Source organism: Corythoichthys intestinalis, chromosome 14 (genome assembly GCF_030265065.1).
Source record: "Corythoichthys intestinalis isolate RoL2023-P3 chromosome 14, ASM3026506v1, whole genome shotgun sequence".
NCBI classification, from domain to species: Eukaryota; Metazoa; Chordata; class Actinopteri; order Syngnathiformes; family Syngnathidae; genus Corythoichthys; species Corythoichthys intestinalis.
Window position 1 is genome coordinate 34,451,270 of NC_080408.1, and position 19,697 is coordinate 34,470,966.

At 39.5% G+C, this 19,697-nt stretch overlaps 1 protein-coding gene and 1 long non-coding RNA gene across 3 annotated transcripts in view; one reads left to right on the top strand and one right to left on the bottom strand.

Annotated features, from left to right (window-relative positions):
• LOC130929333 (pre-B-cell leukemia transcription factor 1) overlaps positions 1 to 19,697 on the top strand; it is a 310,555-nt gene that overhangs the window by 249,585 nt on the left and 41,273 nt on the right. For both annotated transcript variants that reach the window (XM_057856416.1, XM_057856417.1), the window contains exon 6: positions 17,495 to 17,739. In XM_057856416.1, coding sequence (XP_057712399.1) covers positions 17,495 to 17,739 — 245 coding nt within the window. The remainder of the gene's footprint in view (positions 1 to 17,494; positions 17,740 to 19,697) is intronic.
• Positions 8,101 to 10,185, bottom strand: LOC130929334 (uncharacterized). The gene is made up of 3 exons (XR_009066865.1): positions 9,833 to 10,185; positions 8,845 to 8,942; positions 8,101 to 8,218 (listed from the first exon to the last, which is right to left on the bottom strand). It is a non-coding gene; the product is annotated as an uncharacterized LOC130929334 (long non-coding RNA).

A 19,697-nucleotide genomic window follows, 5' to 3' on the forward strand; every position in this document is an offset into this window, starting at 1 on the left:
CCCTCGGGCCTCGAACTGGCCTGCTTAGGCCCGGGATGATGACGATAATTACCGTTATTAGGAGTAGCTGCAGGGGGAAGTCGTTCTGAAAAACACCAAGCTGAGTTCTTGCCTCGCTCGCAGACGCATGAGAAAGTACCCATCATCGGTGGAGAAAGCCGGCGAGAAGGAAAAGAGGGTGGGGGGTAAAAAGGAGGGGATGAGGGGAGCGGCCACCAAATCCGCCTAATGTGACGCCTGTCAGCTCGTCTCCCACCAGCTGTCACCTCCCAAATGCACTGGGGTTCATTTTTTTAATTGACACCTCGCTTTCCTATTCCATTTCTATTTTTCGCCTTTCATTCTCCCCTTCCTCGCCTCGCCCCCCACCTCTCCTTGTCCCTAAAGCATTTCTTTGCCGTTTTTCCTCGTCCTTGGTACCCTCACCCCCCAACCGCCCCCCCCGCCATCACGCCTGCCCGCCCAGTGTCAGATACAACGCTCCCTTTCTGCACATGATACTTGAGATGGCTGATAAAACATAAAGCTGTTTTAGAGCGACTTTATGACTGTGCCCTTGTGTACTGAGCCTGTACAGTTTTCCATTACCTGCTGATGGAGGGAACATTTTGGGCCACCAGACGCTCCCAGGAGTCCATTGACACATACCACAAATCTACATCTCAGCCTCGACTAGTTTCCATTTTCAGGCTAGTTTTGGTGGCATACAGTGATATCACGAGTGGGGAAAGCTATTTTGCTACTGTGTGTGTGTGTCATTAGCTGAGGTGGGTAGTAACCAGTGTTGTTAATCTTACTTTAAAAAAGTAATTAATTACAGTTACAAATTACTTTTCCCAAAAAGTAATTGCGTTAGTAAATCAATTACCTGAATATAAGAGTAATTAGTTACTTGGCAAAGTAACTGGTGATAATTTTCATGGGTTTTTTTTTCTCAAAAAAATTTTTTTAATTAATTAAAAAAAAAAAAAAAACATCACACAATGTGAAGTTTAAAGGGTTTTTGGGACTAGCCCTAGCCCAATTCACTACCCTAAACTTAACTTGACGCAGGGGTATTGCGGATATTACGATAACTAGATAGTAACCTTTGCTATGTGTGGAAGTCTTTTAATATTGTGACTCAACCGTTTATGTTGTTAAAATTGCTCCCGTTATTGCATTAGTTCCCTTCTGTCTACTTTCGACATGTGTAAGTTTTAAAACTGTTTCATCATTCAAAGATAGACTTAAGTCAAGATTATGCCAATTAAGGAGCATTTTACCGAAGATAAAAACACTTAGATTCGCTAGGAAGTTTTTCTACAACAGAGCCTTTCTGAGAGGTCTACTGCTTTAAGATGGCGGCTGTTTATTAACGCATCTAGTTCTTTATACATTTTGCTAATGCTGCCGTGTCTGTCATTTGCATCTAGTTCTATATTATGTGATATATACCGTAGCATCATGTGGGCGTAGTTTGTAGGCTATCGGTTATAGTCAGGTATTACTGGAGCCACCTAGCATCACGTTTGCAACGCCGTCACAACTCCCTTGCCTCTTCCCCACTCCTGCTCTGCTCTCTCGTCTCCGTGAGTCCGCCTCTCTCATACTTTTCTCGCGTCATTCAACCAACATAGTAACGCACGCCTTTCCCGGCTAGGTAACAGTAATGGTGTTGCCAAGTTGAAAAAAGTAATTATCGTATTGGCCCGAATATAGGACGGCCCTGATTATAAGACGACCCCCTCTTTTTCAAGACTCAAGTTTGAAAAAAGACTTTTTGAACACCAAATTAATTTTTATACAGAAAATAATTATAGTACATCTGAAACAAATGATTATAACAATATATTTGATATAAAAAGCATGTTATTTTGCCTCATTTAAATCTTAATATTTGAACATTTAAATATGTAAACTAAAGTGCAATCACATTCGTAAATGAATGGCTTCTGAATTTGAAATGTAAATAAACCAATCTATTGGGATAAAACAACAAAATTGCAATAACTGCATTAACCATCAAAGTAAAGTTTAACTAACTGTAGTCTTGAAACAAATCTGAATAAGGAAAAACATTGCAATAAAATAATGCAAACTGGTTAAACTAAAAAGAGTAGCTGAGATCTGTCATGACAGAACATCGCTTCCATTACATCTGGCGCTATCTAGCTTCATGAATGGGGAGAGTAGCTGAGATCTGTCATGACAGAACATCACTTCAATGATATCTAGCGCCATCTAGCATCGTGAATGGGGAGAGTAGCTGAGATCTATCATGACAGAACATTGCTTCAGTGATATCTGGCGCCATCTAGCGTCGTGAATGGGTATAACGTCTGGACCGAGAATATAAAATGACCCCGTCTTTTTCAGTGTTATTTCAATGCAAAAAACACCGTTTTATATTCGGGCCAATATGGTAATTAGATTACTCACTACTGAAAAAAATTATGACGTTCGTAACGCCGTTATATTCTAACGCCGTTATCAACAACACTGGTAGTAAAGCGTTATATATACTCCCTTACATTTACTTGAGTAACTTTTTGAGAAAAATGTACTTCGAAGAATAGTTTTACTAAGCTATACATTTTACTTTTACTTGAGTAGATTTGTGAAGGAAAAAACGTTACTCTTACTCCGCTACTTTGGGCTACACATGAGTCGCTACATTTTTCCTCTTTATTCTACATATTAGATTTATTATTTTTGTGGGGAGAGACATGAGAGTAGAGACGTGCCTAGTGTATTACCGGGGTAACTGTATTGACGTCTCAAATGATACGTCGCAACAATAATCACATGACTCCATTATTCCAAACAGACGCAAGCTTTGCATTCTATCTTTACGCCAGCCTGTTCAATCATGTGGCATCTTTAAAGCACTGTAAAAAATGAAGTATTTTATATTGAGCGCTGCCCTCAACATGACTCAAAAGCCCGGATTTCAACCTCTCTCCCAGTTTTTGTTTGGTACCGATTGACCACGGAAAACCAGAGATATGATCCTTTTAAGTTTCAAAATAGTAATTATGAAGAAACTTCACTATTCAAACTCAGAACTATTTTCTGCACTAGAGGGCAGTCATGCTCTTTGGACGAATTTCTTTTTTCATTTCAGGCATTTCTTTTTTCTCTCATCAGAATTCAATGTTTTGGGGGGGTTATTTGTATTTCTTTGGCATAATGTGGTTATGTAATGGGTTATTGTACAGTATCCTTATAACAATAGTCCATAAATAAAGCTTTGCTCAGAAAAAATAACAATAAAAAAAAATCCAACAAAATATAAGCAGTTACTCACAATGTTACTCATTAATTGAGTGTTCTTTTCACCAAATACTTTTTTACTTGTACTTGAGTGCATTTTGTTTGCCGACTACTTTAATTTAGTAATATTGTTTTGAAGTAATGCTACTCTTACTTGAGTAAAATTTTTGGCTACTTTACCCACCTCTGGTCGTTAACTGCCATTGACAGCGATAGATGTCCAATCTTTGTCAATTTACAGCCTCCGGCATACAGGTCAGCGGGGGCGGGGAACTTATGATGATAGTGTTGTGAATCTGAAAACAGACAACAACAAACTGTCAAATCTAAATCTAAATTTTCAATTTAACATGTAATTTCTTGCAGCAATATTATTATTAGTGTGACAGGAACAAAACAAAGCTGTGCTGTAAATATTCCATCAAGTTCATATTTTGGGTATTTCATTCAAGTGATGAATTTATTTCTCTTTCTTTTTTTCTTTTTTTTTTCAAAATTTAGCAACGTAACAAGAAAATGTGATGCAATTAATATAAACCCATTAACTGCCATTGACGGCGATAGACGGCGACTATAAGCCGCCACCCACCAAATTTGCCACGAAAACACCATTTGTTCATAGATAAGCCGCACTGGACAATAGGCTGCAGTTTCACTGTAGTATGGGATATTTATACCCAAAGATATTAAGCGGTAACACTTTATTTGACAGCGGCATCATAAGACTGTCATAAGACCAAATGAACCACCATGAAGCTTTGAACCAATTGGTTGCAAAGCTTCATTGCTTCAAGAAGCTTCATTTGGCCATCAATGCTCCCTTGAGGTACACAGTCAACCTCTGCTGCCACCTGCTGTCAACATTGTTGTCGTCCAACATACCTCCTAGCATGCATTGCAGCGCTACAGATGTAAATAACAATCAAAATGCATGTTCTGTGCTAATTATTTCTTCAGTTACTCTTTCAGTTCTTTCATTAATTGCTAGCACCAATATCTGACAACACTTTATTTGACAGTCACGCCATAAAACTGTCATAAGACCATCATAATTATGACATGACACTGCCATGAGCATTATTGAATACTTATGACAGATGTCATTTTGTGTCATCTGGAAAATTATCTCACTTTTGAATAGATGTAAAAGATCCGAGCTGGACATAAATGGTGTATTAGTGACATAATTTGCTGAATGACATTTAATGACATTGGTCATAAGCATGCATTAATGCCCATAATAGTGTCATATTCATGTCATTATTATGACGGTCTTATGGCAGTCTTATGACGCCACTGTCAAATCAAGCGTTACCTATTAAGCCAAATGAATCAACAAATAGGCCACACTGGACTATAAGCTGCAGGATTCAAAATGAGAGAAAAAAGTAGCAGCTTATAGTCCAAAAATTACAGTATACTGTATATAAATAGATACATCTCTATGCATTTTAGGAGTTTTGGGGATATCCCTTTTTTTTCCTCGCCTGTACGGCTTTGGGCGCGAGGGGGGCGTCCATTACTTCTATTTCTGAAAGGTGGCAAGCCTACTGGGAAGGGCTGGCAGCCATCATTTCAAATGGATTGGATGTCTGTCGCCGTCATTGGCAGCCACTGAGTTTATGCCTAAATTCTCATCATGAACAATAGCAACAATGACAAATAACTGAATTATATCAGTTATTAATATGGACACTACACATTCTTTCATATTTTACTTGCTTTGTTTTGTATGTTCATCATACATTTTGGTCAGGAACTAACCTACCAGACACATTTCACCATTCGTTTTCTTTTCAACTAAGATTTTCAATACTACTACTACTGAGAAAAAAAATGACAAACACGTCCGTGAAACCCGAGTAACAAAAATTTAGGTTGTTGCGCAAAACTGAGCATTTTCAACATTGTTATGGCTCTCGTTGAGCATCTAATTTCGAAAGATTTATGGCAAAATTGTTTTTTTGTTTGTTTGTTTGTTTGTTTGTTTGTTTGTTTGTTTGTTTGAAGCAGTCTTGCAGACAACGCGTCGCATGCATCCAAACGTCGGCGTCCTGTCAGCGATGATAATAGCCGAGCTTATCTGTATGTAGTTTGGTTCCCGCGTGGGTCACTTTGAGGGATGACGCGTGCTTGTATCAAATGCAGATGAGCGGATGCTGAACTCCCCGGTGGAGCGCGGAGGCGAGGACTTGTATTAGTGATACTTGTCATGTCTGCTGTAAATCACACAACACCCCCCCTCTTCGTCTCCTGCCCCCTCCTTCCTTCTCCAGGTTCCTAGGTTGTTGTTTTGTCTCAGAATGCTGCGTGGCAGGGATGAATGGTGGTGATGTTACATTATCATGTGGCTGTCGCTTTCACTCCTGCTGACTGCTCTGTGACAAGCCCACACACGCGCGCAGTCGCAGCGGCTGTGTCAGGAGCGGCCCTGATTTATTAACTGCTGAAACCCTAGATGACGTGTGCCCACACAATCAATAGAAAGCACGGCCGGCTGCGCCTCTGTGGGTCACGTGACATGAAGATGCAAAATGCGCTCACCCGCTACGGAGTGGCTTGCCTTACTACAGTGGTTATCAAATATTTTACAGCAAATACCTCCTCAAAGAATATTTGGTTCTTAGTGTATCACCATCAGGGCCAACATTTAGTCAATGGCAGCGAGAGACGTCCAAAATAACACCGTCAATGCCACTGAAACTTACATTCCAGGGTGACGACTCTGCTGGCTATAATTAGCCTCCTATAGGCGACTATAAAGCGCGTCTAATAAATGCCATTTCGCTAATTGGCTCTTCACTAGACTTATACTGACCACAAAAGCCAAGTGGCTCTGCTTTAGACTGGCCAGTATTTTAAGAGGACTCTACCATTCTGAAGCTAATGCTAAAGCAAATGCTACGCTAACGCAACGAGTTACATTTAGCATCTCATGATCACTCTGCAGAAACCTTTAAAGGCTAGAGCAGCATTGCATATTCTGTCTTGCCAAGATAAGAAAACAAAACTTACGGTGTTTCCAAACAAGCAAGATGGAGCTTAGCTTGAGAAACATCATGAACTCTGGTGAGGAATGCAAGGGAGCGGCGCAGAACATCTCGGATGAGTGAAAAAACCCAAAAACTATTACGATGCAAACTGACGTACTCCACGTATATTATGAAAATGTCATGCATTGTGAAGATATGAAAGAAATTATGTCGCATTTTCTTCTCGTTGTTGCGTCATCAGACAAAACTGGCATTTCTCTCGTAATGTTCTAGTTTTCCAAGCCACGTTTTTAGCTCGTCATCATCATGAAAAAATTGTTCTTCGACTAAATATTTTCGTTATTGTCATTGTTGATGAAAACAACACTGGCATTCAATGACAGTACTCGTACTAGCACTAGTTCAAGTGACTTGGACGTCTATCCCCGTTAATGACAGCCATTGTTAAAATACCTGAGTATAGTAGACCAAAATGTTCAGATAAATGGTTTACAATTTGAGCAATATTTGTCCCAAATAGCTACATTGTTCAAATTGAAAGGATTTTAGCATAAACTGGAAAAATCCAATTAATTACATTTAATTTAAAAACAGTGGGAAAACAATCTGAGCAATTTACCATATGCTAAAGTTAAAAGTGCAATTTTAGGACTTTTTCTCCACTATTACACATTGGAAAAATCAAATTCTGTGTTTTTTTTCCCCAATTCATTAAACACGTTTGGATAAACATTCTTAAAGGGATTCACGGATAGAAAGACTTGTATTTCTTTAAAGATAAACGTTATCATGAGGTAAAATAATTTGATATTGAAACCCTTCTTGATGTTTTCATCTTAATACAATTTGTAAAATTAGTTTAACAAGTAGGTTGCCATTGTTGTTGACGTCGCAGGGCGGTGACGTCACATGGTTACACTGCCGGGCTTCCAGAGTATGACTCTAGCAACATAAACATGTCATCTGTTCAACCCTTTCAATTTGAACCCGAGAGGAATATAAATGAGCATGACAGCACTGTCGATATTTCACAAAACGAGCAACAAAAGCAAAATGAACAGGAAAGACGGGATGAGACAAGACGAGTGTAGGAAAAAAATGGTGTTCTGCCAAAATGTGCTACACCGGCAAAACGTCTACTAGAGGCGAATTTGACACCCAAAGTACGCTTTCAGCTTGTTTTGTTTAGATGCATACAGACAGAACATACTAAAGATGCCTTAAGAAAATACTTAAACATAGTAATATCAAATAAGGGTATAAATACGCTATGTGACTAATGTGGTCAACAGATCAACAATCTGCTTTAAAGCTACCACTGGAAAACACCATCCTTAAAAGTATGAGAGGGAAACAGAGCCAATGAAAGGGTAATAAAAAACTCAATAAAAACACAAATAGTAAGTACTCGCCGCTTTTAACCGATGAGCGCATGTGTTGGACGTCTCGCCGCGTAGAAGGAATTGCAGTTACCTGGTATTATTTGTCGAGTGACAGTGATAATCTACGTCATCACCCCGAACGTCCATTGCGCGCTTAAAACATGGCGCCCTCCGTAAGTCAAAACATGTACTAAACATTATAGATTTTTAAATCAATTGCTCTATTTTATGCGTTTCTAATAACGTATTTTAGTACAAAAGAACAATTGTGACTTATTAGAGCCTACAAGTCTTTAAGTCCAAGGTTCCCTTTAAAGATTAAATAATATTTTGCTGTTTAAATTCAATACAACTGAATTGTACTTGATAAATACACTTACAATGTATCAAGAAAGCCCGCAAAAGTTTGCTGAAGACATGTCAACATAGCACATCGGTTACTGGGGACGGGCGGGGTTTCTTGTGTACCGTCTTCAGAAGAGGCTTCCTCCTGAGGTGACAGCCACGCACACCAATTTGATGTAGAGTGCGGCGTATGGTCTGAGCACTAACAGGCTGACCCCCACCTCTTCAATCTCTGCAGCAATGCTGTAACGAGTCACATGACATTTTGGAGGGAAAATGACAAGCAGTACTCAATTTGGACATTTAGGGATGTACTGTACGTAGTTTTTATTAGGTGTACTCACTTTTGTTGCCAGGGATTTAGATATTAATGGCTATATTTTAAGTTATTTTGAGGGGAAAATAAATGAACTCTATTATACAAGCTGCACACAGACTACTTTTCATTGTGTCGAAGTGTAATTTTCTCAGTGTTGCCCCGTGAAAAGATATACTTAAATATCTGCAGAGATGCCAGGGGTGTACTCACTTTTGTGATACACTGTAATTAGATGAAAGGTCGATCTTTTGCGTAACAGTAGAGGAAGCTAGCATACCACTAGTGGTACTTGTACCACAATTTAAACTGCTTTACTTTATTGACGGCACCGGTCCAGTGTCGAATGCCGATCAGACACGAGGAGGGTCTGCCTAGGCCCCTGCCTCGTTTGATCGTAGGTCTTCTTAATCGTGACACTATACTTCAATATCATTAATTAAAGCATTTTTTATTTAGAGAGGCTTGTGGAGGCGGCTGCACAGGGGTTGCCGGCCAATGTGTGTTTGCCTTGTAGTATATAGCGCAGTGTGTGTGTGAGTGCACCAAGTACCTTGACGCTTCCCTGTGTGGGCGGCTTAATCGGCCTGTTTATTTACGCTCCCGTTGTCTGCACGCAGCAGGCAGTGCGGCGGTGGATACCAGCCAGCTCTTAAGGGAGTAAAACAGCAGAAATTAGTTTTGTCAATAAGCAAAACAAAGGCTTATTCTTGGAATTCCATTCATTATTCTCGCATGCAGCGGCAGGATTGTTTATGACGCGTATTCATTTTTAATGCATTGCCTTTTTGGGGAAGGGTTGAAGTGGCTTGTGTGTGTGTGTGTGTGGAGGGGGGGGGGGGGTGCTGCCCCACATTGCCTAGGAAGGAAGGAGGGTGAATAGTGGGGGGGATTATACAAGAGCAAAAAGGAGATGAGCAGGAGAAGGCGGGAGTGAGAGGGGAACGTGTCCTCTCATTGTTCAATTAAATCTGTCGGTAATGATCAAGATGAGATGATGGCCATCTTCCTTTTCCAGATACTAATCTGTGACGGCCTATGAAATAAAGGCAGTACGGAGGCGCACGATAAAAGGCTCTGTGCTATTATACAAGTGCGCGCATGTGATGTATTATAATAGGGCCACTTGTGCTTGTGTCAGGTGATTATGTTAATGTACGCTCGCCGGTTGCAGAGTTCACAAGGCGCACTCGGACCGGCCTTATCGATTCCGTCGCTATTAGCTCACAGGAATAAATAAAGCTGATGGCGATGGCGAGGGTGATTATACCACGTTGTTTGATTCCCCTTATTAATTGTATTTATTTAATGCATTTCATGCTTTTAGCTGCGCACTCTGGGAGTAAGAAGGCAGGGAATTAATAAATCATTCTGGGGCTCATTAGATTCCCCCCCTCTGGTGGGAATGTGCCGCTATTTTGTCAGCATCCAATTGGCGAGCGTTTCCTGCCGCTGGTGTGATTCACATGGAAAAATGTCTGCCGACACACACGCACACGGCTGCGTGCGTGCGTGCGCCTCCCCCCGTGTGAACTCCTGACCTTTATCCAGCCGTCTGATGGCCATTGACATTTGCCTCTTGAGTCGAGCTTGCTCACGTGTTGGAGCTGATGCGAATGGATGATGATATTGCTGGAGGAGAAAAAGAGAAGGAAAAAAAAGGGGGAGAAGAAAAGAGGGCAGACGAGCTCTCCATCTGGACCCCCCGCCCGTCTCAAAGGTCACGGGGCGACTCCGGCTTACATCGTCATTACAAAAGAGCCGGCGCTGTGAGCGGCCACGGCGGGAGAACAATACGATTTACCCTCGCTGACGTCCTCAGGACGTGCCGGCAAACCGGCTGTTATTACATCGCGAGCTTTGTCATTGTCCTTGAAGATGAGCGGATGTAATGGAGGGCTGCACCTGGTCGCCTTTATCCCTTTTGGGCACCTCGGCAGGAAGACAGGCAGCATCGCTCCTTCAGTGAGGGAGCCTTCTGGTGGCTGGAAGAGGGATGACAATCATAATGGTGCCCATTACAATGTAATTACATGATATTCCATGCAAACCATCTGCCTTTACTACGGTGACAATGGTTTATTTTAAACTTTTATTTTAAAAATGTTTATTCTTGATTGATTATGTATTCTTCACACTTACGCCAATTCATTCATTGGCTGCCATTGATGGCAAAAGACGTCCAGTCCATTTTGACTAGGAGAGGATTGGATAGATTAGACATCTACACATGATCATGCACTGGCCAACCCTCCCAGTTCAAATGCATAGATTCCCAAGATGGAAATGTAGCAAACTAAGCTGGAATTAATATTTCCTTGACTCACTTTTTTACTCCAAGGCTTTTTATTTTAAAGGTCCTAAGAAATACTATAAAAAGTGACTTTAAAATAGGGTGATCATATTTTGATTTCCAAAAACTCGGCCTGGCCTTGAGATAATATCACTTGAGTATATTTAAAGTGTGCCTCCTCCATCTGGATAGAAAAATTCAGTTTTATAAAAAATATTTATATCCATATAGTATATACCAGAGACCAGGGCCGGCCCAAGCCATTTGGGGGCCCTAAGCAAAATAATGCAAAGGGACCCATATTTTTGGCCCAACATTTTGTCACAGTGTACTGTGAAACCCATACATGCAATCCAACCCATACGTCCATATATTGTATATTAATCAGATTTTGTTGCACTGCATACTTCAAACTTCTCACCCCAAATGATTGGCAGTACTTACAGTAGATATCGCCAAACCTTTTTCTAAAAGAGGAATGAAACTTAACTCATTTGCTCCCGGAACCGTATAAATACGTTTTATTTTTAAATGCTCAACTGTCCCGCAACCGTATTTTTACGTCTTTTGCGTTTTTTTTTTTAATAAGAAGCATATATAGCTTCCGCTGTATCTGAGAAACAAAGAAAAACGCTCCAAACCAATTTTAAAGCAATAAAACTGGCCACTGGAGGGCAGTAACGCATTTTGGAAGACTAGACAAGCCGATTCAACAGCAGTGAACGGCCGGCCAGCATTGTCAAAGCGCTGGCGGATTGAGCCCAGGCGGCGCTCCGTCCGGACAAAACAACGAGAGGACGCCTGGGACACCAGGCGCTGGACAATCGTGCAAAACGAGTGAAACCCCCCGTGGAGCGGCTCGCCTAGCAGACCCCGCAGAAATGCAAAAATAATCCATTTTTGTGAGACAGACAACGATGAGGGAAAAGTTTACACAGCTGACGTGGCGACAACGGCGTCATCTCGGCGACAAACCGTCATCTCTCAGTCGTTGTGTGTGAATAAATTGTTACTATTCTATCTAAAGCTCTATTTGTCTGGTTGTTCATAGTATTTTGTAAAAGGAAAACATTATTCAGATGTTTGGGATGTAACTAATGCAAAAAAATAGCTTTGTTAAAGTCAAAGTTATGTTTGAAATGTATGCGTTTACAAAAAGCTCATTTTCTCCGTTTTTTCATCAGAAATTGGAAAATTGCTCAAACTAAGCTATTTTCTAATGCTGATTTCTAAAGAATGGAAAAAGATACGAACTTACTTTTTTTTTTCTGCTGAAAGAAGAGAGTCCAATCTTTCTTTTGGTGGGTTCAAAGTTTATATAGCAATAGAACAGAATTTTCTGTGGGCCTTGCAAAATCAGTCAAAATCCAGAAAAAACGGCCGGGAGCGAACGGCCTTGCTCTGGTGAAAATGGCTGGGAGTGAAAGAGTTAAAGAAGAACTTTTATTTATTTAAGCTTGTAATCAAGTATCAAAACTCACAAAAGTCAAATAAAGCAAACTGTAGTAAACAAAATAGAATATAAATTAAACAATTGCCAGATTGGGGGCCCCCTAGTGGTCAGGGGCCCTAAGCAGCTGCATAGTCTGCGTATAGGCTGGGCCAGCCCTGCCAGAGACACAAATTCAAATTCTCAGAGGTTACTCAACAGGCTTTATTACCCCCCCCCCCCCCCAAAAAAAAAATGGAACAGTAAAAATGCAAAAAAATAAATAAATAAATAAAATTTGTTATATAATAATAAAATAATAATAATAATAATACTATAATGCAGACCCATGGAAATGTAGTCCATTCAATACACCAATATACACACAAACTGTAGGCTATGTGCTATTTTTGATAAATTTCTATCGTGACAATTGTCGTTTACAAATTGTTATTCCCACTCAATTGTTATTCTCATTCAATGTTCTAGATTGCACGCAAACAATAACCGAAATAAACTGACAAACGATTCAACCAGCATGTCTCCAAACGCAGCGGTTCAAAACTTCATTTCCCATAATGCCTAGCGCGATTTAGCTCCCTGACAGCTACCCTATTAGCAAACACCAGTAGCCGAGGCAAAATCAAACATTGCTGTAAAAGTTTACAATCATTGGCAGTGCAACGAACACCAAATGGGATTTTACAGATCACACCAGCGCAAAGCTTCAATATTTGCCGAAAAGTAAGTTTAGCACAGTAGTATTCTGTGCAAAGCATCAGTCAATTTCAACACACACTAATTGGTCCCATGAAAAATAATGAAAACCGGACCGGAATTTATCAAACCTCGCCAGACGTCCCGGACGGGATATGAAAAGTGGACGTGTCCGGGCAAAAGAGGATGTTTGGTCACCCTACTTTAAAATGATGGCAGACCATAATTTTTAACATGGATCCATCAAAAACAAAGTACAATAAAAGGCTTAATAATGAAAATAGATCCTACTTAGTCTTACTTTCTCAGCTGCCTTTGGGCCACCCGCTAAAAAATCTTCAATCAGAAGAATCAGGTGTAGATTTTTTACAGTCTGCTAGCATACTATCTTTAGTGTTTCTATTCTTTTGTTGTCGTGTGGCCGTTCTGTGTTCTGTCAACATTTAGTGTCTAGCACAGCCCTGCAAAGTTAGGCATCATCATCAATTATGGTTGTGACATCATACCGAGAATAGCTGGGGAAAAAAGTGGGTGTTCCCTGATGCATTGTTTTGGATGGAATAACTACGAAATAATAAAGGACAGTGAGATTTGAATGCCCAGTTTGTTTTCTACATGTCAGTTTCATAGGAGAAAGACAACACCTTTACCATGCAGCCTACCAGAATGCAGCCCATCAGAATGAACCTTATATAATAAATTGAAAAAAACAATTTAATCTTTCATAAAAAGCCAGTATTTCCATGAAGTGGCTATTGGAAATGGAGGAACCCATTATATCATTGCCAATACTATGTTAGCCAATGAAATGCGAGTATCCCAGATCAATGGCTTTTTTTTGTGATGATGTTATTACCCATTATCACATGCACCTGTGCGCGAGTCTATCATTGTGTATGTGCTTGGTTATCACTAACACCATAAATGACTGTGTTCATAAGTGTTAGTTTTTGTGCTGAAATATTACTTCCTCCATTAACAGAGGTCGAAAAAATGTGCGGTCAATATACTTGGGGCAATAGACAACACCTAGTATAAATGACCTTCATGTGAAATATGATTGCACAAAGTATTTAAGTATGCAAATCGCACATTTAACCTCTGATAATGGGAAAAATAATGTTTAGACACAAAATATACAATGCTTATGAACACAGCCATTGTGTGATTATAATGACTTCAGGCTCGCCATGAAGATACACCATATAAACGCTGATATACTAGAAAGAGGTTAGAATTAGTTAAGAAAATAGATACACTCTTTAGACACACACTCTTTATAGTTTCTGTACCTGTTCAGTCTGTCGCTGTCCTGTTCCGTGTGAGACTTAGGGGCAAAACACGGGAGGCGATGAACGATGGCGAAAGTCATCACCGTTAAGCTGAAAGCCAACACATGGGGCGCGATGCGACTGCAGCGGCACGCGACAGTGACACGCATCGCCCTCTGGCTCGTTTCTAATTGGCTATGAATATGGAGGGCATTTCGAAATTGCCGGTCTTTTCTGAGCACCAACAACTTCCCATACTGCTGCTTTTATATTTTGGTACAGGAAATCATGCCGAGAGATATCATAAAGTATATGATGATCGCACGTACATTGCTAAAATGACACGCTCCTTCATGTTGACAATTTTTTCTTTTTTTTTTTAATAAGAAGCAACATTATTCAGTCATTCAAACTTGTAAAGAACAGCAAACGTACAAGAGATACGGGAGAAATTAAATATCCATGTTCACATTTCACGCCTGTTTTTTTCATATTTCATTATATGTCAATATCTAATTTGACATGTGACAGTAGAACATATGTTAAGTGCAGTGTTTTTCATATTTTTTTAAGAAAATGTGGATTGTATATTTAAAACATGCGACATGATAGGGAAAAACTGAGGTCATTATTGGATTGAGTTGTTAACTGCTGTCAGACCTAAAATAAGAATACTTTTGTGCCCCAGTTATAGATTTCACTATCAGCTGACAGGACACGGGGCTCGGGGCCTACTTTCAAAAACTCAAAATTCAAATATTTCCAAAACCAGATCCGCTAGTTACCAAAAAAACAAAACAGGCGTGTCTCCCTCAGGCATTAATGAGTTGCCATAAACAACGACATCAAAAAATTAAAAGTCGTTCCCTAATAAAATCGATTACCGTATTTTTCTGACTATAAGTCGCACCTGAGTATAAGTCGCACCAGCCCAAAAATGTGCAATGAAGAGGATAAAAAAAGCATATAAATCGCACCGGAGTATGAGTCACATTCTGGGGGGAAATTTACTTGATAAAATCCAACACATAGAACAGGTATGTCATTTTGAAAGGCAATTTAAAATAAAAATACAATAGAGAACAACATGCTGAATAAGTGTACAGTATGATAATGTTATATGATGCATGAAATGCGAACGTGGCCACTATGTTAACATAATATAGCTATTAAGAGCTATTCAGATAACTATAGCATAAAGAGCATGCTAATGAGTTTACTAAACCATCACTGTCACTCCAAAACACCAAAATAACCTGTGAAATGATATAATAATTTCACGCATAAGTCGCACCAGAGTATAAGTCGCACTCCCAGCCAAACTATGAAAAAAACTGTGACTTATAGTCCGAAAAATATGGTAATTGTTTTTTATACTAGCATAACAACACTTCATAGCTATAAAATTCTCACATTTTACGCTAGACACACAGAAATCACCAAATGCAAAGATAATCACCTATATTTTCAGAATTAATAGCAATATTTAACATATCATATACGTTTTTGCCCAAAATAGCAACTTTTTTTTTAATTTAGTGCAAGTTTTCAACAGCTAATAAATCACTTGATTTTCACATCGCAAACTTAATACTTGAGGAAAGCATGCAGAAACATCTTAATTTTACTCAACAAAAGCAGAATTTGCATTTTTCTATATACAATCACAACTTATTTAGGTTGAATTCCGATGTTACTATTGCCTCAGCACAGGGCATGTCTTACTGGCTATTGGCCCTCATTGTTTTTTATATAAAACACGTAAAAGGCCCATTTCTTTTTGTATGAACACAGAAATGTCGAAATTACTACTTTTTTTGCCAAAAAACGGGCAGCTGGCCGAAAGTTACCTGATCATTTGAATGTAAACCTACGCTACTGTGTATGGATACAACATGGCGGCACACACAAAACAAAGAGCTTTTTAAGTTGAAATTCTTGTAAACAAATGCGTACATCCTGCAATTTCTATGGATTGAAACATAGAACAGTCTAAATTATTGGTTCAAAGCAAAAGACGGGCAATTATCATTCATTTTACGTAAATATTTCAAGCTAAAATTACGGTATTGTGTAAATCCAACGTGGCGGCCATCACAAAACAAAGAGCTTTTTAAGTTGAAAATTCATGTAAATAAATGCGTACATCCACAAATTTCTATAGATATGGAGATAACATTCTAGATTCATGGCTGAAAAAAAATAAATAAATAAAGGCAGTTTTCATTCATCTCACGTAAATATTTCGAGCCAAAGTTACGCTAATTTTTTCCACACTTTTTTTTCAAAATGTTTCAAAGTGCATGCATGGGGCTATTTTAGATAATAATTACCTCGAATCCTCGACCAAATCACTCATGAGACCTGCTTTTATGCAGTAAACTTTCATCCATCTTCCACCTAAATCCGGCGTTTGAGTGCAGTGTGTGTTTGAGTTTATCACAGTGAAAGCCAAATTCTCTGCCTGGGTCAGCCCTCAACGGGAAGGCATGGCGCAATGTTTGTGGGAGCCGTCTTGTCAACTGATGGTGAACTCTATGTCCCAGTGTAATGAGCTTGATTGGAATAAAGAATACAAATATTGAATTGTGTAATTGTAAAGGTCTATACATTAATATTGCACATTTTCACTCAAACACTCAAAAATCCCTTTTGGACATGCATTGTCGGGCCTACAGTGTGTTATGCTCATCTTTGCGCCCTCTTCTTTGTCATGTTTCTACTTGGCCCTCCTCATCACGCCAGCCCAAGTGTTAGTTGAGGGCCGCAGGCATGTGACGACAGGTTCAAACGCGCTCACACCTCGGCGTGAGTGTGAGCAGACGTCAGACTGAGGGCTGCGTCGGGGTGGCAACACGGTAGATGTTGTACTGGCGCGCGCGGATACATCCTTTAAAATGCACTCCAACATGTTTGCTGAGCCCATAAACCCTCAGTCGGATCATCAATTTAGATTTTATTATTCAGCCATCAAGATTCTTCCATTTAAAGCCTTAGATCTGCCCTCCTAAAAAAAACGTAAACTTTAAATTGAGTGGCATGTATTTGCATTAATATAACAACGTAATAGGTTTGATTGGTGTTGTCTTTTAAATGCAACACTATAAAGCCGTCAGCCAGAAACTAAACATCGCCTGAGCATAAGGAGCGCAATGAAAGATGAACTCTGGTGCAAAGCATTGTTCATTTTATATTTATTTATTTTACATGAAATGATCGTCAAAATCTATGAAATTATCGTTTTATGATCTTGCCGAGCTGCTGGCCCGTCTTAGGCTCCAGCGTTTTATGGCTCAGACTTGATCCATTAAAATGACGGCCATATTTTAAGGAGCATCGTTCAGTAGACTGACACCGAAGACGGTTAAGATGCTCCCCGAGTCACTGTAAAATGTTCTCTATTTTTTTTTCTTTTAAACTTTACCTCGAGTGACAATTTGTCACATTGATGTCAGTGTTTTGACGCTACCGTGTCTTGGTGTGTTCTCTCCAGTGCTCAGTATTCGTGGCGCCCAGGAGGAGGAACCCCCTGATCCGCAGCTGATGCGCCTGGACAACATGCTGCTGGCCGAGGGCGTCGCAGGGCCCGAGAAAGGCGGAGGGTCGGCAGCCGCTGCGGCGGCGGCTGCGGCCACCGGGGGCATCGGCGCCGACAACTCGGCAGAACACTCCGACTACCGGGCCAAGCTGACGCAGATCCGACAGATTTACCACACGGAGCTGGAGAAATACGAACAGGTAGGAGGGGCAGACTGGACAAATTGGAGCGAGCGTTTACTTGGCTCGGCCGGAGACGACCGCAGCTAAATAAAATGATCACATCAGCTGAATCATTTTATTATTTCATTAGCTTTAATTCCTTTTGGGAGAATTCCAGCTGGACTCTTCTTCTAGCCAGACATGAAAGCCGTCAATGAGAGAAAGTATATTGCTTGTAGCCAAAACAAATACACCGTTTCCACATGAAAGTGTTCTACTTGTACATACAGTGGGCCCCCACTATGGGCTGTGCCTATCACTCACGTGAACATTCACTTATTTAAAATGCATTAGAAAAAAACTTGTTTTTGTTCTTCAACCATAGACTTCATAATGTATTGACAGGACATGGGGCGCTTCTTGGTTAAAATGAAAAATAAACCAAAAAAAAAAAAAGTGCAGGTAGCATTTATTTTACGTACATTTGCGAACTATGAGGTTAGTCAGTAAGGAAATTAGCGGCCGCCATCTGTAAACAAAGACCTTTTTCTGTTGAAAATTCTTGTGACGAAATGCTTAAATCCCTGAATTCTTTATAGATATGGGCGTCAAACAGTCTCAGTTCTTAGTTAAAAGCAAAAAACCAGTGCAGATAGCCTTTATTTTACGTAAATATTGCGAACTATGAGGCTAGTCAGTAAGTAAATTAGCGGCCACCATATGTAAACCAAGAGCTTTTTCCGTTGAAAATTCTTGTGAATAAATGATTAAAACCCTGAATTCTTTATAGATACGGACGTAAAACAGTCTCGATTCTTGGTCAAAAGCAGAAAAAAAATGTGCGGGTAGCCTGCATTTTTACATAAATTTTGCGAACTATGAGGCTAGTCAGTAAGTAAATTAGCGGCCGCGATATGTAAACCAAGAGCTTTTTCCGTTGAAAATTCTTGTGAATAAATGATTAAATCCCTGAATTCTTTATAGATACGGACGTAAAACAGTCTCGATACTTGGTCAAAAGCAGAAAAAAAATGTGCAGGTAGCATGCATTTTACATAAATTTTGCGAACTATGAGGCTAGTAAGTTAGCAAATTGGCGGCCGCCATATGTAAACAAAGCTTTTTCCGTCAAAAATTCTTGTGAATAAATGTTTAAATCCCTGAATTCTTTATAGATATAGACGTGAACAGTCTCGATTCTTGGTTAAAAGCAAAAAAAAAAAAAAAAAAAAAAAAAACGTGCAGGTAGCATTTATTTTACATAAATTTTGCAAACTATGAGGCTAGTCAGTTAGGAAATTAGCGGCCGCCATATGTAAACAAAGCTTTTTCCGTTAAAAATTCTTGTAAATAAATGATTAAATCCCTGAATTCTTTATAGATACGGACGTAAAACAGTCTCGATTCTTGGTCAAAAGCAGAAAAAAATGTGCAGGTAGCATGCATTTTTACATAAATTTTGCGAACTATGAGGCTAGTCAGTAAGTAAATTAGCGGCCGCCATATGTAAACCAAGAGCTTTTTCCGTTGAAAATTCTTGTGAATAAATGATTAAATCCCTGAATTCTTTATAGATACGGACGTAAAACAGTCTCGATACTTGGTCAAAAGCAGAAAAAAAATGTGCAGGTATCATGCATTTTACATAAATTTTGCGAACTATGAGGCTAGTAAATTAGCAAATTGGCGGCCGCCATATGTAAACAAAGCTTTTTCTGTCAAAAATTCTTGTGAATAAATGTTTAAATCCCTGAATTCTTTATAGATATAGACGTGAACAGTCTCGATTCTTGGTTACAAGCAAAAAAAAAAACAAAAAAAAACGTGCAGGTAGCATTTATTTTACATAAATTTTGCAAACTATGAGGCTAGTCAGTTAGGAAATTAGCGGCCGCCATATGTAAACAAAGCTTTTTCCGTTAAAAATTCTTGTAAATAAATGCTTAAATCACTGAATTCTTTATAGATATGTATGTAAAACAGTCTCGATTCTTGGT